General features: G+C 36.6%; 1 protein-coding gene and 2 non-coding genes across 3 annotated transcripts in view; 1 reads left to right on the forward strand and 2 right to left on the reverse strand.

Annotated features, from left to right (window-relative positions):
- Positions 1–27,629, reverse strand: part of LOC137392902 (E3 ubiquitin-protein ligase UBR3-like) — a 65,156-nt gene that overhangs the window by 8,880 nt on the left and 28,647 nt on the right. The window contains exons 18-26 of the mRNA XM_068079262.1: positions 25,492–25,593; positions 24,326–24,530; positions 22,203–22,302; positions 17,300–17,587; positions 12,494–12,597; positions 4,986–5,129; positions 3,883–4,016; positions 3,672–3,782; positions 2,428–2,619 (exon numbers count right to left, since the gene is read on the reverse strand). Coding sequence (XP_067935363.1) covers positions 2,428–2,619; positions 3,672–3,782; positions 3,883–4,016; positions 4,986–5,129; positions 12,494–12,597; positions 17,300–17,587; positions 22,203–22,302; positions 24,326–24,530; positions 25,492–25,593 — 1,380 coding nt within the window. The remainder of the gene's footprint in view (positions 1–2,427; positions 2,620–3,671; positions 3,783–3,882; positions 4,017–4,985; positions 5,130–12,493; positions 12,598–17,299; positions 17,588–22,202; positions 22,303–24,325; positions 24,531–25,491; positions 25,594–27,629) is intronic.
- Positions 6,936–7,007, reverse strand: Trnaq-uug (transfer RNA glutamine (anticodon UUG)). The gene has a single exon. It is a non-coding gene; the product is annotated as a tRNA-Gln (tRNA).
- Trnaq-cug (transfer RNA glutamine (anticodon CUG)) lies at positions 19,544–19,615 on the forward strand. The gene has a single exon. It is a non-coding gene; the product is annotated as a tRNA-Gln (tRNA).

Below are 27,629 nucleotides of genomic sequence, written 5' to 3' on the forward strand. Positions count from 1 at the left end.
TTGACTGCTTGTTTACTAGCTTAAGTTATCAAATCTGTTCTTACATTTTTCTTATATAATTATTGCTCATAGCTGTGTAAATACCTGCAGTATTTAGTAATGAGTTACTGTAAGTTTTAGGAAGTTTGCAGAACAAATTAAGTGAATCACAATGTAGTTTTTAGAACTATTTAAATTAACATATAGAACAGTTTTGACATAAAAAGCTTGTCTCAGAGTGAACTAAACTCCTATGTAGAGGTTACACTGTATACATAGTAAACTACTATGACTACCTGATAATAAGACTCTGTTCTCCGAGAACTCCCAAGATCATAAACCTTTCCAATGAAATTTTTTTCAACTAATGCTGGCAGCAAATGGCATACAAAATTCTACGCAGTTCTCAGCATGCCGAATGATTGCCTCAGATTTATACCCTAGGACACTTATATTTCGCTAGTATTTAGTTTCATGAGTGGCATACAGAGTAAAATTTCGCTGCAACTTAATTTTGCAGCTCTGATGAGTGCGAAAATATAGTGATGTGAAAATAAATGCAGTGGAACAAACGTAATTAGATTCATCAGGTCCAGTTCAGTGTTACGAAATTGTTTTCAATTTGCGACTAGTTGGTATTTGTAAACCGCAGGTAGAAATGTGTTGACGAGATCGATAGTGCAATTTGATCGCTTGCTACTATTTGTTTCTTGGACTATCAATGACGTCAAGGTCCCTCCCGTCGTGACTGATGCAGTACCAATATGAGATCTCAAGTATTTATACCACGCGGTGGCCATGGCTCCGGGTTGTTATTGTTTTTGGTTGGTAATAAAACTCATCACTACAATAATTATTATTAAATTTTATGACTTTCCCTACCAGACTTTCATCCTCATCAGTTACAAATTCAGTGACTAAACTAATATCATCATCTTCCTCATTTGTCTTGGCTTTTCCAAAAAAACCTGTTATCGTAATTTGCTTTGCCATGCTGCTCAATCGGTGTATTAGCTATAATGAGTTTAGCAGAAATAGCCCAATGAGCCAACCACACACGAAAAATGCCTGCATTTCTAATACGCATGACGATTTTATTGTGAATATTAATGACCAAAGCTATTTAATTTCGCGTTTTCGCTCGTTCATTATGATAGCTTAGTTTCGCTCATGAAATTTTCGCGAAAGGATGATTCTGCGAAAACGCGAAAGTTAGATGAGGCGAATACATAAGTGTCCTAGGGTATTTCTCTAATATATTCTGCAAGAAGCAGCTATTAGTTATTTTCTGCTCTCATTTTTTTCAATGCTGTATCTCAGTCATAATTTCTTAGATTTTTAAAAGTTAGTAAACCGTAACAGAAAAGATGCGTAAGATTTAAAGTTGATTGCAAACAACAACAAAACCTGTTCATGAAACTTACAGAACATTTTACAGCTAAGTACTAACTTTATTAAGCCAATAGAAAGCTGTGCTGTTGGACAAAATGATGCTTGAAAGTACCGTCTTTGGAGGGTAGTTTCTTAGAAACATAGGTTTCCTACAATTCCTAGTACAACTACTATTCCAACAGCTGCGATGCACATAGATATCAGTACAGCAGCAAACAGGAAGTCAGTACTTAGTCACTAAACTGCTATCCTGGCTAAAGTGACTATTTAAATTACCATCACTATATTAAACTCAGTGACTTAAATCACTGTCATAAAGTATTATCACAATGTATTAATTTCAGTCGTGATCTTTTGTGATCAGTCGTGAAAACTTTTTAACATTAACATAAAATGTTTATTTTCATCATTAAAATCTGACTGTTAAGCTATTAAAACAATGAGCCATGAAACTAATAACACTTCTAGTGTAATGTGAAAAAATTACATATATAAGTGAACTAGATGAATGCCCGGTGCTGTACGGGTAATAAAATAGTTGTTGAGTAACTTATGAATTTGCATGAACTCATAAATTATAAATGAACTGTCCGAATTTGAGTAACTTAACCTAGCAATAATAACTTTACTATAATAAGATCGGTGTCTGTCCTTCTGTCTGGGTGTTAAGAAAAAAGATTTCACCCCAAGGAAAATGAACTCACACATTCGGCGGATGCACGGATGTGAAGTGGTAGTGTGCACACTACCACTAAGCCATGCAGCAAGCTTGCTACAACCCGGAATAAGTATACTTATAATTGTTACGCGTCATGATCTCTCATACAGTCATGATCTTTCATACAGTCATGATCGCTCATACAGTCATGAACTTCAGGTGAGCTAGTAACAACCAAACAATTATTCTCTAGTTTGGCAAGGTGGCTGCATGATGCGGTTGGTTAGTGCACCAGTCTGCAAACGGTTTTTTCGTTCCTATAACTTTATCGTTATAACTGGACATACGTACAACAGACCAACAAACACTTAGATTTATATATAGCTTTATATACCAACCCATTTAAAAGGCTTGTGATTGAGCATAGCCCCGATATCCTTCAAGCACTGAAGAGTGTCGTCAGGAGCAGTAACTACTACAGGTAAGTCACTCCCAGTCGGTAGAATAGGCAAGAGAGCATTGGCTAACTGTCTACACAGCGGGCAGTGGTACTCATCACCTGTCAAATTTTGTCTTTGCCTCGACTGCACCTGCGATGCACAGCGGGAGGCATGTAAACACAGTATGTACATGCTGCATGTACTATTCAGACTATAGTGGATATACAGTTGCTACAGCAAGGTTGTTTGAGAAAACTGTCATGTCTATATTATTTTACAGGAGTTTAAGAGAAACGCTTTACATTTTAGAGTATCGATAAATAATTGAATAATTGAATACATATACATGTACTTTGTTTCTTTCTGAGTAACTTGAAGTTTTCTGCATTCACTTGCGCTCCTCAGGCTGGACTTCTAACAGCGAGAAAACTGCTAGTAAAATAGGTTTTGAAGGACCCAAAGCTAATACTAAAATAAATAATTGTTTTAAACACTTTTACCTTAATCTTAGCGAGTTTGAAAACAAATCCTGCAGGAATTTAAAGGTATCATCCGGCAGATTAACAATTTGGAAGTATTTGCATATTGACAAAGCATTGGTGAGATTGTCTACCATATATCACTCTCTGTTCAGAGAGATCTTTTGTTCTCAAATTTCTACACAAGATCCACACTTACAGGACATTAAAAACCATCCTAGACCATATGCACAAATCATACTTTATATCGTACTTTTCAGACCATAAATTACACCCATATGTAAGCCGCATCTGCTTCATTTTCCAAAAAACGATAATAAAACAATACATAGGCCGCACCTTTGTATAGGCCGCAGAACTCAGGATGGTGCTGTTTAACGCGGCAGCAACTTTGCTGTTTAGAATGGCACAGTGCCTAACGGCACTGTTTCGTATTAACCGACGCTTTTTAACCTAGTGCCTAACGGAACAGTACCGTTAGGCATTGTTTTGTTTTTTCTTTCACCGCTAGAGGCGCACTAACTGGAGATTCCGGTTAATGTGCCCTAGCGGTCAAAGAAAAAGCCACAGAATAGCCGCACCCTTATATAAGCCGCATGGCTCAAACCATCAGAAAAAAGTAGCGGCTAATAGTCTGAAAAGTACGGTAGATAAACTGTACATATCATACTGAACAGATAAACTGTACATATCATACTGGCTACGTCAGGTCCATAGACTTACAGTGACAGACTCTTGGTAAGCTTTGAAGCAGTCCAGATGCAAGTAATGACCACAAGACTGAGTGAACACTCCGATACTTCGATCAGCTTCGAGGGCAGCGGTATTGTCTTGCTACAAACAGATCACACCATTCCTTGCATCATCTGTGGTAAGAGGAAGAGATGGAATCAGTCTACACTGACAGAGATGGAAGAGCTAGCCATCCACTCACCTTGCCCGCAAACATGTGATCAAGCCGAGCCTGTGCTCTACGATAGTAATCTGAGAATAGCTCACTAGAGGTTGGCTGTTCGTCCGCCAAAGGAAGCTTCTTTGCATTTGGCTCAGATCTTGCAAAGTTCATTACTATCAAGAAGAAAATCAGTGTTGAGAAAGAGAGCACATGATATAAAAGCTACCTATCAAATCAGGTAGAAGAATGCAAACTTTTATAACGTGTCAAATTCTACATACAAAGTTTATTTACTTTAAGAGCCACCTTTTAAGTTGAACCTGTCACACGCTAGATACCTTCATAAAAATACCCAGTATTTTGTTTAATTCATCTAATTTCATTTCTGGGCTTTAAACCTTGCAATAAATACTTTGGGTAATCACGCTTTACATTAAAACAAACGCATAATACGACGGTAGAAAAATCTTAAGAAAAAGTATATTATACTTATAAAACTAAATTGATGAAGTAATAATATTCCATAAAATAACTGAACCTTTAAATACTTGCAACAGGAAGAGGATGCTAGAGACGCAATGAGAGTGTAATCTACTTTAATTATACTGCGTAAAGTTTTAATTAATTTCACTACGTTCACAATGTTTTGCTAATCTTCCTTTTTTATTAATGATTTTTTTATTTTAATCAACTTTACCTTTTACTTAACCGCCACCTTTGGATGCTTTAAAAATCGTGCTTTGAAGTTTACTCTGGGTCTAGACTCAAATTTTATATGACATGCTGAGATGATCATAAACAGAGGTTACAGAGGACATGAAATACTGATGAAAACAACACACTCTCAATGTTTAGCGCCAAATAACATCTCTGCAGACAATTTAGTACTCATGCGTATATCCAACTGCTTGATGAATTTTTTACATGGGATGGTGAGGACTGAAAGATAACTGTAATTATAACACCAACTTCATAAGCCTGCATACTATGCATGTAATATAGATCAAATCTATGTTGGAGTGGCTCTATAGCGAGCATCACCATCACACTCAGATGTCATGAGACATTCAAAATGCTAGCATAACGAAGAAGCTACGACGGTCTAAAAGTAGGCTATGCTATAGCATGTTTGAGATGCTTACCACAAGTCGATTGGAGGAGGGAAACCATTCCCATGGGCCGCTCCATGGTTGAGGGGGTCGTAGAGGAGCAGATGCTACATTCATAGTGTTCTATTACTATGTAGTTATCTTCAGGCAACTCGGCCTCCGTCAGCTTCTCAAAGTCTGCAAAGACCACCAAAGTTAATTGAAATGATATACTAGATGCTAATTGGAGTTGATACTATTAAATTTGATGAGCTGACCATTTAGAAAAAGTGCCTACAGTTGCCAGCTACTGCTGTTAAAATGCTCTCACTCGAGCACGCTACATGCTTTACAATGGGAACTATGCGAAGCAAACAAAAGAAGGCAACAAATGAATAACAGAACGGAATTATATTTCTACATTTTTTGCACAACTGAGAAACATTGACAATACAATGCAAAGGTTTCATTTAAGACTCACAAATTGGGAGTACATTGGAAGTATATTGAATGTCACAATTTGATAAAAAGTGTAGCAACAGCAAAAAAATCAACTAATTCCAGGTTCGACCAAAACTTGAACTCAGATCGCAGGATTCAGAGTCCTGAGTGCTAACCATTACACTATGGAACCCAGTGGCAGATCTAGGAAAAAAGTTTGTGGTGCAAAATTTTTGTAATATATCTAGAGTGGGAGGGGGTGCGCAGGGCGATCCCCTCACCTGGCCCCGCGCTAGCGGAACTTTTTGAAATTTAGGCATCTTAGAATGAAGGAGAAGTGTGTTTGAGCCCAAAAAAGTGTAATCATTTATTTGCAGCAAACAACAAGTTTAGAGGTAAAAATTAACATTAAATATGATTAATTAAATTGGTGTTTTATAATGTTCCTTATACTATGCACATGTATATCATGTCTATGCATAAAAAAAGTTTTGTAGTATTAGCTACATAACGATACTATTATAAAACAGACATATTAGGGCATACTTTTTTGAATTGCTGTTTTGTCGTCGAAAGAAATGATTCAATGTTCGTTCTTGACCTTTCTTTTGAAACATTTTGCTTTTAAAATTGCTTGTAGTACTTCTTTCGAAAAAGTTGTGGCTCAATTGGGGATGTTTATCGGGACCACTCTCATTTGTTTATAAGCTAAAAAAATTCAAGTCAATGTTATTAAAACTGGTTTGTTGTAACGAGCTCTACTAGGCCGTTTTTGTTCATTTCCTCCCAAAGCAAGTTATCAGTGAAATGAATTGTAATTTACTCAATTCTTGATAGATTTCAAATCTTTTTTTTTAATTTTTTTGCCATATTTGTGGTGGTGCATTTGCACCATATGCACCACAGTAGATCCGCCCCTGGAACCCTACAAGTTCACAATTTATGGCATTGGGATTATTTCCTACGCAGTTGCATTTGATCAAGACAACTCACACAGAGAACAAATATAAGGTGTTCTTAGAGTGGCCATTTGAAACAATCTGTTCATATTATGTTACATTACGTAATTTGGAATTTGAGTATCTGTATAGCTAAACTTGCTAATAAGACTTGCAAGAGCAAGCTTTAGTGACATTGCAGAATAGCTATGCGTATTTTAATCCAGATAATGACTCATATCACCCAATTAATCCATTGCATTCTGTGTAGCTAAATGGGTCAGCTTGTCGCCTTGTGAATGGGGGATTACGAGATTTAATCTTGTGTGATATGGACTTTTGCTGAGTTATAATTGCTCTAGGTGGATAGACACCGAAAGACGACCAACTTTGAGATACATGTATATGTATCACTTTATTGGCAATTATTAGTAATTTAGTAATATTTCCATAGCAATAATTCTATAGACAGAATTCTATATTGAAAGTTTTTCACCATCCAAGCAACATTGATCATGATGTAGCGCTAAGGCTTTATTTTAGACTCACATACGGTATACAATTATTCTGGATGTCACAATCTGATAGAAAGCAAAACTAAAGCAAAAAAAATTGATCCAATATCAGGTTCCACCGAGATTTGAACTCGGATCGCAGGATTCAAAGTCCTGAGTGCTAACCATTACACCATGGAACCAATCTGTTGAGAGCTTAAGGCATTGGGATTATTTTCTATACAGTTGCATTTGATCAAGAAAGCTCACACAGAGAACCAATTTAGGTTGTTCTTAGACTGGCCATGTGGAACAATCTATTCATATCATATTACGCAGCAGAGCCCATTGCATTAGTCTCCCTGTGACTTGATCAAAAGTAAATACAGTAATCTCTCCTACTTTCAGTGATGTAGTGCTACCCTAGCTCTCCCTAACTAAGTTATGGTTAAAAAATTTGTGTTTTTTAAGTATAACTATAGTTAGGGTTAAAATTTTTAGACTTTGCCAATTCTCAATGTAAATTATAGCTCTATTTCATTGATTCAAGTACACTAATGTCATTATAGTCGACATTCAATGGCCATTCAATGTAAAGCAACATAAAGTTCAATACAGTGATGTAATGTTCATGTAACATGACAAGATTGTGATCCTAATTGGTTACAGCAAACCAATGGCAGTCAGCATTTATACCAAGGCAAAAGCATTGATTTTTGTTATTTTTTCAACTTATTTATTACTACAAATGTGCTCACTTTTCATATCATATACATGATTTTAAAGCCCTGTAGGCTTTGGCGCCAAGGCTTGCCAAGGCTTACATCGCCCCCAAGCCCCCAGCTGTTCCAACCAAGAGTTTTTGCGACCAAGAGTCGCGTTGTGACTCTTGGTCGCCTACATCTACTTATCTCAAAATACAGTTATGGTTAAAAAAAGGTTAGCACTACATCACTGCCTACTTTGTAGTTTGTATGATGTATCTTCTGCTGTATTACGCTGTATATCCGCTGTATGTTTTCAGCCTTTATATTTGCATACACTCTGATACGGTATCAGTTTAATGGGCGCACAGCCTATTGAAAGTTCTCCAGCAATGAGCTGGTTGTTGTCAACGATAAAAATGAAACCTCTACAGGGAATAGCTCGAAATGGCCTAGAATTCCTGAATCTGAATGCTTGGCAAGTACCCAACTACATACCCTCCCTATGCATAAGGCGTCCCAAACAGCCCTCAACAGCTCTCCAACAACCGTCAAACAAGGGTGAGTTGTCCTCACTCTACAATCTCTGTCCATACATCGTAAGAGTAACTTTGTTGGAAAGTCTACTTACAAATTCATTGAAAGGGTGATATTAGCAGAAATTACCATATTAAATATTACTAGGGTGGGTCAGTGTCTGCCTCTTGAATTATTTAGTTTTATTCAAAAACGAAACTAAAAATCTTGACTATTAATTTTACACGAGTTTTTGAAATGTGGATTTGGGATGCTGTCAATCCAATGGTCAAATGCCATAAGCAATGGCACACAGAAAAATACAAACTTGTTTTGACTATAGATGTTTGTTAAAGGTTGACTTGCAACAAAATTCACATTACAGTTATTTGGTATCAAAAGATTCACCATGTCTTACTCTGTTGTGTTGTAGGTGCAAAATATGTGAAAATGTGATTACAAGCTCTTAAAAGCTCAAAAACGCACAATTAATCGTCGCCATCACGAAATTGCCATATACTAGAATCTCTTTCCAAAATGGCTCAAATGGGACGTAGCTGAACAAGATGGCTTTTGTTTACACTTTCATGCAACCTCATTTGTCAAAATATTTTTACAAATATACTTCATGCATTCAATAAAACCATGTCTATTGTCCTTAAGGGTTTATTTCATCATAATTGTAATGCTGTCATTTTTAGCACTGATATCTCAAAACCTACCATGAAAATTCATTTAATTTTTTAACCTCAGCTCGGAGGAGTGCATATCATTCTCTCATAAACATGACGAGTTTGTTGGTCACCTGTGATAGTCGAAAAATGCTGCAGAAATTATTCGCGCTATTTGGCAGATGGGTTATATGATCAGATTACGACTAAGCGATTAGACCAAGCTGAAACAAAACTGTAAACTAGCGAGCATCTATATTTGGTAAAGGCTCTTTGGTAAAACCCGAAGTGTTTGTCATAAACTAGTGCAACGAGAAGTTTTATATTGAGCCTTTTATTGGCTTATCAATTCACGTGAGAACATCACATGTCGAAACAATAACCAAATGTAATGACTATGTCAGAGAAATAAACTGATTCCAGTCCATGGCGGTTTTGTGATGGCGGCGATTAACTGTTCGTTTTTGAGCTTTCGAGAGCTTTTAATCACATTTCCACATATTTTGAACCTACAACACAGCAGAGTAAGACATGGTGAATCTTTTGATACCAAATAACTGTAATGTGAATTTTGGTGCAAGTCAACCTTTAAGTTGATGGCAAAACATACTTATAACTGTTCTGTAATTACAAAAAGACGAACCTTTTAAATGTCTTGAAATTCAACAGCTGCGCAAGATGAGCTCAGCAAATTGATTCGATGACCCTAGTTTGAAATCAACATTTTAAGTTTTACCAAAATATCTTAAATGAACTTGTATCGGATAAAGTGTTCAGGCTTGTGAGAGTTGGTCGCCACACTGATCAACCTTATATTGTGAAAAACCTTGACATAAGAGCGCTCTAACATACAAGAAAATTGAGATACAAGCAAAATTTCGAGCAAGTTTCTGCTTAGAGATACGAAAAACCTTTGAGATACGAGCTGGTTCTCGATGGCCACTAAATGGCCCAGTATGTGAAAGGCTGTTTTCGAGAACAGCATCGCTCAGTTTTTCTCGTAAATTCAGTTAGAAAAAGTTTAAAAAAAAGTCTTTTCAAAATTATAGAAAAGGCGAAGCAAAAAGCATCAAGCCGGAAACAGATAATAAAAAATTTAGCCGAAGACAAAGCTAAATTTAGTAAAATATTAAAACTTAGCTTCAAGTTTGTAAGCTAAATTCGTTTAAGTTATATTCAAAGTTGATGTTATGTTACATGGCACCACAAGTCAAGTGTACTGAATGTGTTGCTGTCAAGCTGTCAGGTCTCTCACACACCGCCGTTAGCTACTATATCTGTAAGGTAAGAACTCCATACAGTACTTTACATAGTAATATTACATTCTATTGCAGATCATAACCACTAGGTAGGTATTTATTACTTTGTGAGCATAAGTACTGAATTACAACAATTAAAAACATGTTTCTCCATCGTAATATCCTGTTTTTAGGTTATTTTTTATAGTATGCGAACGAATTAATTTGTATTTAGTTTATTTATATAGGGAATATCGCCTTGAGACACGAGTAAATTGACATACAAGCTCGGTGCCAAAATGTATTAAAGCACATAAATTACATAATTTTTTATTATATAGTTCAATACATCAGAGTCTTGGCATTCGAATGAGCCTATATTCAATACACAAAGAATAATAGAACTATGAAAAACAGGGTGTCAAAAGTATGTACTGCAATAAAAAAACACTTGGTTGTGGTTCCCACAATGTGATGTCATAATTATTATTTAGCCTTAGGTAGTCGATCCCTTTCGCTGCCATTGAGGCTGCGCTTTTCTGTGATGATCGGTGCTGTTAAACCCAAAGAGCGCTAATTATGAACTAGGATTCTAGACAATCAACAATGCCCGGGGATCTGCTAACAGCCGACCAATACAAACACATGTTCTGGGTTAATTAATTATGCTTCAATAAATATACAGTCATACTTCAACTTACGAGCTTAATGCGATCCGAGACTGAGCTCGTATGTTAATTTACTCGCATGTTGGGGCAATTTATTTATATATAGAACCATTAAATATATATTGATTGGTTTCCATACTCTAAAAAATGCAAATAAAACACTCAAAACAAGATATTGTAACAGAAAGAACATGTTGGTTATTGTACTAATTTACCAAATGCTTTCAAAAAGCAACAATTAAAAATCAATGCAAGGAAATGTGATTAATTCAAATGTCAAAATTAAATACATACAATAGCAGCTAACGCTAGCATTTGCCAGAGAGGGAGATATAAGATATCCTTCATTACAACAGTTGACTTTGATAAATTTGGATTTTATTAATGTCTTAAAAGACAAACGTAGAAGCAAACCTAGAAGCAAACTTTCATTTTTAACTTAACGTAAATTAAAATTTCTTCGGCGTTCGTAGTTTGAAATTTCTCGCTGGTTTGCTAATTTTTCCATTGTTTCGCTTTCACGACTAGCCGGTCGTTTTAAGATAATCTTATCTAAAGACGTTTGCCTTTGTCGCCCTTTCAACATGTTGCGATTAGGACGAACGCGGGTGTCGTCACAAAAGGTTAACGCACGACCACTAGCCAACTTGTCCGAATGTCTATTTTTATAGTTTTGCTAGATAGCACCGACCTTTTCATACAGCATCGTTGCAGTTACGCTGTCACCGGCCAATTGTTTATCCAATACCTGAGCAGTCTCTCCATCAGCGGTCGTGAAGGCCGCTGCGCCGCTTAGAAACTACGGCCAGTCCTTTTGCGAACTAAATGCCCTGAATATAATCCTTCGGTTTGATAATTGTGGATGTATTTCTGTCATATTGCTGAGCTAGCTCAATCACGCATACACATTTTGCATATTTTTCAATAATTTTCCGTTTAATATCAACTGTTATCATTCGCTTTTTCTTTGCATTATCTTTCATTTTACTGGCAAACTTTTGGTCAACGCAGAGTACTTTTAATTCACATAATTCCGCAATGAAAATCGCACAAAAAATACGGTACAACAGTATAACCTGAGCAGTTGAAAAATAAAGAGTGATGCTGTTCTCATAAAACACATCCGGCATACTTTGCAACTGACTCACATGCTCGTATCTCAAACATGGCTCGTATGTTAGTGCTAAAGCTTGCTTAAAAGCTGGCTAGTATCTCAAGTTTCTCGTACGTTGGAACACTCGTAAGTTGAAGTATTACTGTACTGTCTTTGATAAAGGTAATAAAATCACATCGATTAAATTGTGACCTGCAGTTGCATGGCCCTAGGACTATGTCAATCGCACTTTCGCGAGATCACGCAATGCTTGAAATCAATTAGTCCCAGTCATGCCCCTTAGCATCACAATGAAAAGAGAGGACTCATGCATAATATCATCAGAAAATGTAGTATGGTGCTTGGAATCTGAGTTATTTATCATATAAATAATCTGTACATGGAGAGCTAATGACACTGATTCCTTTGTCAACTTCATTGGTTATCTGGAGTTGTCCTACTCTCGCCTGCCACTAGCGTCATTATCGTAGTTGATAAATATAAGTGGTAAGCAATAAAATAAGCGGTAAGAGCACACAACCCCCAATATGAAAATTGTGACATCACAATTTTCGAGCCTATACCATTAAACAATTCTGCGGTAGAGCTCTGGGGAAATCCTATAAACACCAACCAATGTCTGTCCCACCATGTCAAACAATGGCTCATTCAAAAGCCAAGATTCTGATGTATTAAAACATATGATAAAAAAACTATGTAATTTATGTGCTTTAAGCTCATATGTTGAGGTATGACTGTATAGTGAACACATCGAAGATGCTAAATAGAAAATCCTCACCTTCTTTACTCATCGTCTTCTCAATTTTATCCATAAACTTGTTTTGCATTTTATTCATCTTGTCCAACAACCTTTTCTGCCTATCCTGGGCTTTTTTCTTCTTCCTGTATAACCAAAAAGCCAGCATTTACATCAAGGTCAGTGCTTATACGGTCAGTGATTACCTCAAGGTCAGTGCATATACAGCCAGTGACTACCTCAAGGTCAGTGCTTATACAATTGGTGATTACCTCAAGGTCAGTGTTTATATGGTCAGTGGTTACCTCATGTCAGTATATATACAGTTAGTGATTACCTCAAGGTCAATGCATATACAGTCAGTGATTACCTCAAGGTCTGTGCATATACGGTCAGTAATAACCCCTGAGTCAGTGCATATACAATCAGTGATTACCTTAAGGTTGGTGCATATACAGTCAGTGATTACCTCAAGGTCAATGCTTATACAGTCAGTGATTACCTCAAGGTCAGTGCATTTATAGTCAGCAAAAATTTGAGTTTGTTACTTCTGTGAATTTCACTTGCAAAGATTGGGCACCCTATTCTATTTAATGTTGAACTAGACAGACATTTGTATAATGAGAGGCAATCAGACATTTTTAATACCGAATACCTTCACTGCCAATTGTTCCAAGAAGTCTAAATCCATAGTTCTTGTAACAGTAGATACTTATATAATATTCCAGAGAGAAAATGATCTGTTTAATGCACTGGTAAATGCTTCAAGCTGTCGGTTTATCTAAACAATAAATACTTGCATCTTCTAAAGAATTGTAACTGAAAAATCTTCAAAACTGTAAGAAGCTAGATGAGAAACTAAATAATTATAGATACACGTCGAGAAAAATCTGAATCAACAAAAATGTAAAGGTTACTTACATAGGTCATTTACGAAGGTCACTTACAAAGGTCACCTACAAAGGTCACTTACAAATGCTACTTACAAAGGTCACTTATAAAGCTCACTTACGAATGTCACTTACAAAGGTAACTTACAAAGGTCACTTATAAAGCTAACTTATGAAGGTCACTTACAAAGGTCACTTACAAAGGCCACTTACTAAGGTCACTTATAAAGCTCACTTACCAAGGTCAGTTACAAAGGTCACTTGCTAAGGTCACTTATAAAGCTCACTTACGAAGCTCACTTACGAAGGTCACTTACGAAGAGAAGACTATCTACAAAGGTCACTTACAAAACTCACGAAGGTCACTTACATACAAAGGTTACTTCTAAAGGTCATAGGTATACAAATGCTTTCCATACTAATAGCAGGTAAAAGCATAATGTACATATAATGTCACCCTTCATGAACACAGTTATCGACCGTCATTAACACAGTTCACTTGTACTTATGATATGCCCTTCAGTCCCTATTGTATGTTTGGGCTGGATATTAAAACTTAGGTGAGAGCTGAGGCTACCCTGAATTCAATATAAATACATATTTTAGTATTGAAAGCTATTTTCCGACATTATCCTCATTTTTTAGTCTAGTTATGGGGGTCCTACCACACAAAGTTGTCATCAGAATAGTCACTTTTAAAATCACTGTCACCTTTTTTAAGTTGGTAACCAAAACAACCTCTTTCTCACATTCATTATTTTAATACAAATATCCATTCTGGTGGCACTGGGCTGCGTTAAAAACTTGAAACTTGCTCAATTTGAACTTCTGCTAACCAAAAGCATGGCTCAACCAGCGACGTTCACAAGCTTATTAGTGATGTTTGGGAGCGTTGCTGATTACTCCGCGAAGAGTGACAGCCGTCTTATGTTTTTAGGGCTAGATTTCTTGTACTGAAAATAGACCGAGATCGTCTTTAATAACCACTGTCAGTCACAGACTTGGAAACGGATTTGCTGTCCATGTCGTGGCATTTCATTGCTGTTTACTTTAATTATTTGGCAGTCTATAAATGCTGGGCCAGATGCTTCAAACCAAAACTAGTGAAGTTTCGGTTGAACGTGTTGATTTATGGACAAATAATAAGTTAGTAAAGGTACGGCTACACGTAACAAATTTTTCGTTGGTTCTAACCAAAATCACAAAATGATTGAAACACACAGAATTATTCTGCGCTGCTGGAATCGTGCTAGCGAGCACGATTCCAGCAGCTTTTGCAATTAGTATAATCCAAGAGACGTATAATGACACACAATAAAAGTATAAGTGCAATTCAACATAGTAGACACGATGCAACTGCTTAGATTGCGTTCTTGTATGTATTTATTGTTTGGACGCTATAGCTACAAATTGTTTATTTTTTAATTATATTTTCTTTTTAGCAGCAAAAGTTTTGTGGTAGAAAATGTTGCCATCTTTAGCGCAATCAAGTCGGTTGCATCGTATTTACTATCATGGATTTCCGTAATATTTTTCTTGCGTGTCGCATTATGTTCTCGGACTACATATATCTTAAAATTTGCTAGAGTCGTGCTCGATCACCAACAATAGCGCAACTTAAACAGTTACACCGTGTGTTCTATGTTGAATTACTTTCGTACTTTTATTGTGTGTCGCAATACATGTCTTGGACTATACTAATTGCTAAAGCTGCTAAAATCGTGCTCGCTAATAATTTGTTTAATCTGTTAAAAGCGTTTCGTCGACGAACTCGGTGGGCATGCACAGCTCAAATAATTCTGTGAATTTCGACCAATTAATCCTGCGTTTTTCGTGATTTCGGCCAGAACTCAGAACCAACGAAAAATTTGTTACGTGTAGCCGTACCTTTAGTAATCCCCTTACACAATCATCGTCACCTTGTCACCTACATTGATAAATGGTCATCTCGTCTGTCACTTTTTAAATATCCCCGTCGTGGGGTCGTCAGAATCATCACAAAACATGGGAGGACCCCCAGTTATTAATGCTGCTCACTTGATTCTAGCACCGGAGTAAATAATCTGAAACTGACACTTTACAGTATGAAAAGGTTTATAGTCCATAGAGTATCCAATGATAGATGAGATCAGTCAGGAACATCAGACAAAATACGCCTTCAGTAGTTAGGCATCCATTTTAGGTATCATGTTAGGTCGGCAATGCATGGCTGTGTAGTCAACGAGCACGACAAATGTACTTACTAAATTACGTACAAATTTATGAAATAGCAAATGTACACGAACTCAATTCCCTTACGCAGTAAGCAAATAAGCGGACTTATGTTGTTTTGTAATTTTCGCTAAATAATATGTTTCACCGATCTTTTTATGTAGCACAAAAAATGTAATAGAATCCGAGTATTCCTACAATCCAAACAAAGAATGACCAATGCTAACTATATATACAGTGAAAGAATCGATTTCTTTCCGACTTTGTTTACAAAAATCTCCAATTGTTGAGACGAAATCAAACAAGCCTAATGTACAATATACTAGAGCTTAAAATGTATCTGTAAAACATTTACAGTCAAACATGGATAACTCGTCCACGGATAGCTCGAACACATGGTTAATTCGAACATTTCCTTTGGTCCGTTCCCACGTAATGATAAATTGCTATAGATAACTCGAACTCAACACTGTTAATTCGAACTGTTTTTTTGCCCAACGGCTACCGAAACGGTTGTTATCGCTTTAGAAAATCACTTAATTCAAAGCCATAGAGGTAAACTTCATCTTTTCGTAATTCATAAGCGCCGTTATTACCACCATCAGCAAAATATTTTTGTCAACGACTTTTCTAAAGGTTTGGTGAAATTTGATTTATACTGCTATACGATGAATAGCACGGGCTAGTCGGGTCACGCGCGCAAGGATTTTCGCCACGCACATACAAAACAAAAATCGCATGTTGTTTTTGTTTTGTATGTGCGTGGCGAAAATCCTTGAGTGCGTGGCGTAACCCAGCTAGCCCGTGATGAATAGTTTTCCGACGTTGATTCCGTGTTGAATCAACGTCGGAATGTTGAATGTTTAAAACGTCTTAAAAATTGTTGTAATTAAACTTTAACGTTGTCTGAGCTACAAAAAACTATTCATCGTTTGACCTAAACACAGAATACGTGTGTACATTCAATAAGTATCTATTAAAAAAACGTGAGTGATATAGAATGTACGTAAAACCTCGTAAAACTTCTAATTGAACTGCCTCGGAGTGTTGCTCTTAACGAATCCCAGGTAAAGTAAGATAATCTTTGCATAAACTTCAAGAAAAAACAGCAAAATTGATCGTGGGTAAAACCCCAAAAGAAAAAAATGTCTTTTCTTTTGAGCATTTCAACAACGATCAAGTTTTGCCAATGTCAATCTGAAAAACGTCCTGGCAATAACATCACCTCAAACAACAAACCAATCTCAAGTGATAGAAAAATCTCTATACTTTTTCATAAAAACGTTTTAAACTTTACATTAGAAGCATTTAATTTGAAACAAGCCATTTGTGCTTTTGATTTATATTATAGTTTGTATATGTACATGTATCTACTAATAAATAAGTAAATATATGGACTTGTGACAGTGCTCTGATAACTTGAACGCTCTGATAATTCGAACACTTTTGCTCGGTCCCTTGAAGTTCGAGTTATCCATGTTTGACTGTATATTGTATTTTATTGTATATGTATTTATAATTGTATATTTCATTTTCAACAAGTCAGTTTCCCGCATTCCTGCCCTGCAGTCTACAAATCATCCTGCAGTAATTAATGCTTTTATTTCTCTCACCCAGCTCAACAGTTTCATTCTAGCTTCATTTCTAACCTATATTGAGCATTCTTAGCTGGCAAACACTTTTATATAATCCAAATAATACTACAACAGGTCTTATACTACAACAGGACTTATAAAAAACACCTTACTTTGATGAATTGGAATTGCTGTCAGCTTCTAACTTTGGCTTGAGTGCTTCATACGTTTTTTCTATAGCTTCAGCACACTTGGTGCTCTTTGAGCTGAGAGTGTCGAGAACACGCCCGACAAAGAATGGCCCATCACCGACTAAGGTAGAGTAGTCCGGTTTGCGTTTGCTAATGGAAATGGGTACGTATGACCCTTCCTTGTCACTGAGCCTGTTATGCAGCTTCATGAGAAGAGAGACCAAACTCTCGCTTAGGGTTACATCGACGTCTCTAGAGAGTGAAGTGTTGCTAAAAGACAAACAACCATGATAGATGTGATTTCTATCACCATGTTTTCATGACGTCATCCGCAAGTTTGTCATCATATGCAAGATGGAAACAGTAAAGATCCGCGAGTCAAGCGAGTTTTGTCTTTCACGAATTTTTATCAATTACTTTATGCTTACAAAAAATGAAAACAGCACTTGCGAATGATGCGTAGAAAAATGCTGCGTAAGCTGATCTATTTTGAAAGTTTCCCACACTGGAGTCCTTTTAATTTCAATTTGAGTAGTTCCAAATGTGTCGCGATTAGCTCTAGTGTAGAAATCCTTATTTTTTTTAACAAAGCACCCAGTGTTAATCCGCAACATTGGAGTATTCAGTAAAACACTTATTACACAGAAACTCAATATGGGCACACAACTCCAAATCAGCATCATTAATAGTCATGAATACATAGTGTATGTCTATTTACCATGACTAAGCCATGTTTATCATAGACATCTAACCACTTATACGTGCAGATATGATAATTAAAGCAGCAGATGGCTTAACACACAACTTACCTTTATTGTCTTTCTCAATATCTTATAATGTAGTTCATTAAATAAAATTATAATTTATATGAAAAAAAATGTATTGTTAAATTATAAATTACATGATTTGGCAAGAAGCAGTATGCAGCAGACAGCGTCTTTTAAACTGAAGGTGAACATAACTAGCATCGGCAGCATATATATATATACTACTATATCGAATTATGATAATGTTTGTGAGTTGTCTACTCATAACACAAAGTGCTTATAAACTTTTCTGTTAAAGTTTACATGCACAGACTGCAGCATTTCCTAGTGTGACATTTCTGTTACAATTAAGTCACAATAAATACATGATCATCTTTACACCATGTTCATGCAAAATATTGCACCACATGGGAATCAAACTTCAGTATTCAACTTCTTGAACCAATGGTCTAACCACTGCACCACACAGGTACCCTGCAGGATGGTGGAATAACTGTACACATAGCTATTGCACATGATGATGCGCTCACACGGATCTGCCAGCATACCAGTAGCAATAAAGCAAGTAGCTATAATGGCACTGCGAGTAGAGCTTGCCAAAGACTTTTCATATGCTTATGCCTTGTATCCAGTCTTGTATTGGGTATCGATATCAATACTAGAGCTTACAGTAGAGTCTGGAACACGTCTATTTAAAGATTTTTATAGCGCATTAGTCCTTTTAAATAAAATGATCACTTATCTGGAAAAAATTAAAAAATTGCTTTAAAGTGGTTAACAATAATGAAATGGCAACGTTGTCAAGGAAATACAGACCCAACGTCGCATCATGGTTTTCAAGATAGCGAACAAAACTAAACACAAGTTCTTGAAAACATTATCAATATAATTCTATAAATTTAGTAGCGTTGATGTACAGTGTACCCTCACTATTTTGAGGTTCAGCTTTTGTGGCTTCAGTACTCCGCGGAGTAAAAAATATTTATTACAAAAATAAAAATTAAAGAAAATACGTAAAAATAAAAACCAATACAAATGCATCTCTCTCATACTCCTGCCCAGTGAGGCCCCTCCACGAGCATCATTGTGATATTAGTCGTTGCGTCTCGCTGTTTTCCTGCAACGCTTTGTCAAGTGTAAAAGTACAAAGCGCTTGGGCACACCAAGCGAAAGATAACTACATGTATGTAGATAACCACATAGATGAGTACATGCATACATGAGTAGATTAACTCATAACATAACTACTGTATGTACTTTTGATCACGTCATAAGAAGAATAATTCTTCAAATGGCCTCAAAGCTAAAGTAACGGCTCTGCTGCGTAACATGATACGAAAAGATTGCTTCACATGACCATAGTCTAAACACACCTTTAAATTGTTTTCTAGGTGAGCCATCTTGATTAAATGCAGCTGTGTACAAAATAATCCCAATGCCATAAATGAGGAACATGTGGGGTTCCATGGTGTAATGGTTAGCACTCAGGACTCTGAATCCTGCGATCCGAGTTCAAGTCTCGGTGGAACCTGAAGTAAGTTAGTTCTTTTTTGCTGTTGCAACAATTTCTATCAAATTGTGACATTTAATATACTGTACTTCCAATTTGCGCGTCTTAAATGAAACCTTTGCATTGTATTGTCAATGTTTCTCAGTTGTGCAAAAAATGTAGCAATGTAATTCTGTTCTGTTATTCAGTTGTTGCCTTCTTTAGTTTGTTTGGCATAATTCCCGATATAAAGCATGTAGGGTGCTCTAGCGAGAGAATTTTAATAGCAATAGCTGGCAACTGTAGGGCACTTTTTCACAGTTCATTAAATTTAATAGTATCAACTCCAATTAGCATCTAGTATATCACTTTTAATATTTGTACTCTTTGCAGACTTTGAGAAGCTGACAGAGGCCGAGTTGCCTGAAGATAACTACATAGTAATAGAACACTATGAATGTAGCATCTGCTCCTCTACGACTCCCTCAACCATGGAGCGGCCCATGAGAATTGTTTCCCTCCTCTAATCTACTTGTGGTAAACATCCCAAACATGCTATAGCATAGCCTACTTTTAGACCGTCGTAGCTTCTTTGTTGTGCTAGCATTTTGAGTGTCTTGTGACAGCTGAGTGTGATGGTGATGCTCACTGTAGAGCCACTTCATCATGGATTTGATCTATATTACATGCATAGTATGCAGGCCTATGAAGTTGGTGTTATAATTACAGTTATATCTCAGTCCTCACCATCTCATGTAAAAGATTCTTCTAGCAGTTGGATATACACATGAGTGCTAATTTGTCTGCAGAGTTGTTATACAGAGCTAAACACTGATAGCGTGTTGTTTTCATCAGTATTTCATGTCCTCCGTAACCTCTGTTTATGATCATCCCGGCATATCATGTAAAATTTGAGTCTACACACAGAGTAAATTTCAACGCATGGCTTTTCAAGTATCTCCAAACACATCAGTAAAGGGAATCATCTCAGCATGTCATGTCAAATTTGATTCGAAGAGGATAAGTTCCCAAAAAATTACACAAGAAAACAGTTATCTTTTAGAGTAGATCTTCAATATGGTCGCGACAGACCTCTGTATATATACATCGATATAGGGGTAATGCAGCTTCCTGGATTTTCTCTTATCACAGGGTTCTGGTCTTTATTAGCCATGATCAACGAGGAAATACCGTTCTGAATATTATGAAATCCTTAGTAGCTCTATGATTGATCCACAATATAATAACTTTATAATCTTGTGTAAAATTTGAAGACATTCAAGTACGTATCATGTATGACTCATTCTTGTTGGAAACACTTACAATGCCTGGTTTCAGGATGTAAAGTACTACACTACTTCAGTTTTCCTAGATTTGCTGTCTGACTACAAACTTTGAGACTCAGTTGTGCTTGAACGTAAGTGCACTCACATCTCTATTAAACACACTCTTCTACCACGAGGCAACGACTCCAAATTCTTACTCTAAGGCTTACAACAAACACACTAAGGACTGAAACATACTCAAAAAAGATCGCACAAACTAAGTTTGGAGAGCATAGTTGTTGCAGTGGTGCGAAACAGCGACTTTGTGTTTATCTAAAAGTGTTTGACATTGGCGGTCGAGGCTTTGTCACGATTGGCTAGATAATTGGGTTAATTGAAATCTAAATCTTAAACTGATTCAATCTTTACTATAATAAGATCCGTGTCCGTTAGTCCGCTTGAAGCAGGTACAGGATTCCAGCTCACGACATGCAGTTTGGTAGACCGACACTCAAACACCTTTGTTAATCGGCCACCTTACGGTACTTTGGAATGATTGTGCGTGTTGTAATTACACGTGACGATCTCTAAGGGCACTCGAGACTAGTGTACTAAGGTGGTAGTTTAATATGAAAATTCCTTTGCTCTATAATAATGTAAAGCAGCTCAAAATAAAAATGGTGTTAGAAATAAAATAGTAAGAATACATAATGAAAGTATTGCAATAATAAGTATAATAATAATAATAATAATGTTGCAAGCTTTAAAGGTGAGCTTACACAAATGTTTTGTAGATTTCATCAGAAAGTATCGGTACTATTTTTCTATCATTTGCGATTGTTTTTGATTTTTAAGGCGATCTGATTGCCAGGATGTTTCAAGATTAAAATTAATAAAACTTAATCGCAATTAGAACAATAAGATCAAGTGAAAGTATGATTATGACATCTACAATTGTAAAAAGACCGATAGAATAGAAACTCATAATGCTTCAACTTGAACGCAGTAGCTGATATCAACTATCGCTACGGTAACAACTAGTGTCACCAATTTGCACGTATTTTTTTCTGAAGCGTTTTAATTGCGATGAAGTTTTATCGATTTTAATATAGGAACATCCTGGCAGTCAGATCAACTTAAACATCAAAAACGATTGCAAATGATTGATAAATACCGATGCTTTCTGATAAAATCTACAAAAATTTTGTGGAAGCTCATCTTTGAAAGATGATTGGGCTTGTTAGAGCGTCAGGGACAGAAGATTTTTCCCATATTTTTCACATTTTCCCAGTGTGCCCTGCACATTCCGCCTTGAGAGCAGCAAAAAAGACAAACATATTAACAGAAAATAGATGCTTTATTACCTGGAAGAAGAGGCAACCGCTACTACTGGTGCAGGAGTGGCCAGAGCACCTGGAGTAGATCGACTGTCTCGTCCCATTTGAAGCAATCGTACCATTTCTGCTGTAATAAATAGGTATAAATAGGAACAAAAAAAGATGGTCTCTTCTCTTACTATATTCTGCTTCACCTGTAGTTCACTAAACATAATACAATAACAGAACACAATAGTTATTATGCAGTCTTTTTGATAGTAATATTGATAGAAACAAAAACACATGTAAAAAAATAAAAATGCTCCCAAACATTTATGAACGTCTTAGCAGCACAACGTGAATAACTCTGTGATTAATTTGGTTGACTCTAATAACCCACTGTTGTAGTATGAACTCCTTGTGGGCTCTACAGCTTCGCATTGAGAAAACAAAATTACTAGCTCATTTTTGCGATATGTCAACCATCTGACTTGCGTTAGTATGGGAGCGTAGCAAGTGGCTCGTTCAACGCAAAAAAGAGGAGTGATTATTTAGCCCTTTCAAGTTATAACAACTTCTTGAGGACACTCCCATGTAGATCCATAAATCACAAATGAATGACAGCTTTTTGGTCTCCAAAAAATAGTCGAAATAATGATGCTATTTTATTACGATGGAAAATAAGCTAAGGCTCACTGACTCACAAACCATGGTTACGGTAGGAATAGCTCTTAGGCTATTCATGCAGTTTGCTTAAAGTTTAAGACTGGCTAGCGGCCATGTTAGAATTTTTTATTGGTTCAAGCAGCAGCCCACTACATGTAGCTGGATTGTCAATGAGGAGCTCATGTAACCGCGGGATGACACACATGTAGCCATGGGATGACACACATGTAACCATGGGATGACACACATGTAGCCATTGGATGACACACATGTAACCATGGGATGACACACATGTAACCATGGGATGACACACATGTAACCATGGGATGACACACATGTAACCATGGGATGACACATGTAACCATGGGATGACACACATGTAACCATGGGATGACACACATGTAGCCATTGGATGACACACATGTAACCATGGGATGACACACATGTAACCATGGGATGACACACATGTAACCATGGGATGACACACATGTAGCCATTGGATGACACACATGTAACCATGGGATGACACACATGTAACCATGGGATGACACACATGTAGCCATTGGATGACACACATGTAACCATTGGATGACACACATGTAACCATGGGATAACACACATGTAACCGCGGGATGACACACATGTAACCATGGGATGACTAACATGCAACCGTGGGATGACACACATGTAACCATGGGATGACACACATGCAACCGTGGGATGACACACAGCAGGAAGTATGAGCACGTGTAACCAGACATATCGTATAATCTAAATAGCAAAGGTGTATAGGGTACTTGCGGGTTCTCTATGCGTACCCTAGAGAGGTATGTATTACGAAATGCTAAAATATTTCTATAGTGCAATGAAATACCCAATAGTTCTCTTTGTATCCATAGACTTTTGGAGTTACCTTCTATGTGTCGGTTTCAACAATATTTGAGCAACACAAAATTACTTCATCATAGACCCATGAACCAATCATAAAAGACATTTGGAATGCATCAAATGTGACTCTTATGAGGCGAGTGATTGATTACCGGAATATTAAATCATTAAAATCTTTACTATAATAAGAGCAGTGCCCGTCCATCCATTTGTCTGAGACCACAAGCCTAAGAGCGCTTGGAAAAAATTGCCTCGCATGGGAATTGAACTCGGATACTCCTATGTACAGCCCAGGACACTAACCACTACACCATCACACCATGACAATCTCTCACACTGCGCGAGACTGCCAAGGGTAATAGTATTTATAAGCGTTTGAAGCCACGAACTCTGTTGATGCATCACTATGCATGCATTTATCTACTGTCAATGGATACTACTCAACTCGATTATCATGTACCCCAGTCAAGGCAAAACTACCATAATTCTCCTCAAATTAAGGGGGTACGCATACTTCTATGCGTAGGAAATCCGAAAGCATCCCTTTGCCGTGGCCCATATACACAACCCAATATAATATTGTACAGGGTGACTCATACCAAGTGACTTACCTTGACTGCCAAACAAATTGGTGTGTGATGAAAACATTGTCTGTATATTCTGCTCAACTCCAGTTTCTTCAACATCCATCATCGTATCCCTACGTTGTTCCTTGTCTCGCCTCGACGAGGGTATATGCACGGTTACGGTGCCAATAGTATGTATTAGATTTTCCATGACAGTACCATAAGGAAACCAGCTGCTAGCCATTGCTGAACCAACCTACAAACATTGAAACATCCTCGACTTTGAATGACCTACTGAGTTGCAGTCGATAATTATGATAAACAGCACATCGCTACTAAAGCTACTAACAAGTACAGGTGCTAAATTAGAAAGTCAACTTTCATGGGATTTTATATATCTGAGTCCTGTGGGTCTCATCTGCTATAAGGACTCTCAACAGATGCTAGCATGCTATGCTACTAGTAGGCCTTCCATAATACAATAATAATAATAAAAACAACAACAGCATAACATTAATGGATATGTATTAGTTTGATATTGTATTATTCTGTTTTTCTAGGTGTTCCCATTATTTGTACATAAGCTAAAAATATGAGTTTATATTTTTAGTTTATGTCCAAATTATCAGCTAAAAATGTATTAAAGCTACGCAAAGCTACATATTATGTACATAGCTTATATTCTTAGCTTATGTAAATATGAGGTTATATCTTTAGTTAGTGCCATGTTTCAGCATGTTTCAGAAAGAAAATAAAAAAACTTCATCAATCATGATTGTTCAAAATTTTTATAACGCTGCAATTACATCACAACATGCCTTGTAAGGCAACAAAGGACAATAAACTATTTAAAAATACTTATACTCAGAAAAACTAAGGATATCCATATCTTCATCACTATAAGCAGATGTTATTTAATAACTGTAGATAAGTCTATAAATAGATAAGCGCAGTGATAAGTTTACTCCACGAATGCATTACCTTAAATTATAAGAAAGATGTTTGTCTCAACAGCTTTCATAAAATGGGAGAATTGACCATTGATACATCTTTTTTAATGTCCATTATTTAGAACAACACAAACTAACAGATCCTTTAGTAAATTTACGATATGACCTTTGTCGAGGCTGCAGTAACAGTACTGACTGTATGTATAAATAGTATCCTCCCATCATACCTACTGTACTACAATCACATGTTATAGAAAGGGCACTTACCATCTGAGTATCAGGCTCCATTTCATGTACAATAAGCTGCATAAAAAAGATGACCATGTAGAGAGAAGGCTCGGTGACAGTGCTGATTTTGCTGTTCAGTTTCTATAAATAGACGTAACGCTATACATGGCACAAATATAAGTAACACATGAAAAGAGATAAGCTCATACCTGAACTTAGCTGTGTGGGTTCACAGCATTCTATTTCATAGATTTTCCTTTCACACAAACGACTGGTAAGAATTGAAATTGAAATGTGGTCATGTTCTTCCATGAGAAAAGAAATTAAGCATCATAATCACACAGCTTCCATATGTAGTCTTACAAATATTATATAATGAATTGTACTGGGTAAATAAGATTGAGAAGGAAATACCACAAACAGTACTAAAAACTAAACGCTGTCATTTAGTAAAAAAGCATCCATGAAACAGCACTAAAAAACTAATAAACACAGAAATTAACCCTTTCAGTTCCAGGCAATATTAATAACCCTTTCAGTTCCAGGCAATATTAATAACCCTTTCAGTTCCAGGCAATATTAATAACCCTTTCAGTTCCAGGCAATATTAATAACCCTTTCAGTTCCAGGCAATATTAATAACCCTTTCAGTTCCAGGCAATATTAATAACCCTTTCAGTTCCAGGCAATATTAATAACCCTTTCAGTTCCAGGCAATATTAATAACCCTTTCATTTAGTGCATGCAAAACACGATTTCAACAAGTACAAGTAGTTGTAACACAGACGGCCATATTATGCTATATATCCTTGGAATGCTCAGTTTGTAAACATCCTGGTCCGTACAAATATTGGTGTTTCAACTTTTATTGAGCAGAATTCATACTAATTCAGAAAATAATCATTTCAGAGTTTTATTAGAATTATAGAGACCATCTAGCTGCGGGTAAAAATACACCTTAAATTGCTGAGACTAGCAATTAATGTATTAAAACAATCGGACAGTCCTGGCAGCAAAAAAGATTTAAATTTTGTGCTGAGATCTAAAGAATATACGGACGGTTCCCAACCTACGAACGAGTTATGTTCCGAACGATTGTTCGTAAAGTGAATTTGTTCGTAAGTCGCTTCAGTGCTATATTTTGTATTATAATTTATGTTTAAGGCCTATATAAGTATATTGAAGGTTTATATAAGTATGTTTAAGGCTTGTATAAGTAACCTGTATTGGTTTGTACTGAAACAAATATTTAATAAAATCGAGAGAATACTGTGGTGGACACCGGGCCATGACACTGCATTTCTTATTTATTGTAAGTCTTGTCCTTTTAATTATATTGTTGTTTTAATCGTTATGCTATCACTTATCGTTGTTGTCTTATTTTTTGTATGTGTTGTCCATTTACTATATCGTTTTTTCACTCAATATGCTATTGTTATATCTGATATACCGTCATAACACTATCACTTATCGTCACTTATATTGTTGTCATAACAACGCGCTAGCGGTCCTATTTATTCACCTTGTTAGCCGGTGTTCTTACCGTTTGCAGTTAGACGGAACGGTTGATATTATTGTATATAAAGGAGTGCACTCATTTAGTTGAGCAGAGCAGATAGCCGTACGCTCCTCGGCTGGTGAAATTTCCTTCGCTAATTAAAAGCTGAAATGAAACACTCTCTTCTCTTTATTTATTAGTCTTGATCGCGCCAAGTAAAGACCGGCAAATCCCTTTACAATACGTACAGTAAAAATAAAAAAGTTCTTTGCGCACTGGAGATACGTTCACGCACCTATGCACTGCAACGAACTGGGCAGAGAAAGGTGGATGCTGGGTGGTGCTTCTGAGTAGTGCCTACGCGCAGACCTGTTCGTATGTACCGTTGTTCGTAACTCGAATGTTCGTAAGTAGGGAACCATCTGTGTTTTAGTTATGACTATGTACTTTAGACTATGTACTATGGACTATGTACTGCTGACTATGGACTTTGCATGTTTCTTTATACAAGGGTTATACGTATAGACCTACATAATGAGAGGACAGTATTCCATCTCACCAAGATCAGCTAATAAGTGCATGAACTAGAGGGTTAGAGACAAATGCATTTTTAAAAAAACTAACCATCTATCTCAGCAAAGGCTTCTATTCTTATCTATGGAATAACTCAGACTGAGAT

This window comes from Watersipora subatra, chromosome 4 (genome assembly GCF_963576615.1).
Source record: "Watersipora subatra chromosome 4, tzWatSuba1.1, whole genome shotgun sequence".
In the NCBI taxonomy this organism is placed as follows: domain Eukaryota; kingdom Metazoa; phylum Bryozoa; class Gymnolaemata; order Cheilostomatida; family Watersiporidae; genus Watersipora; species Watersipora subatra.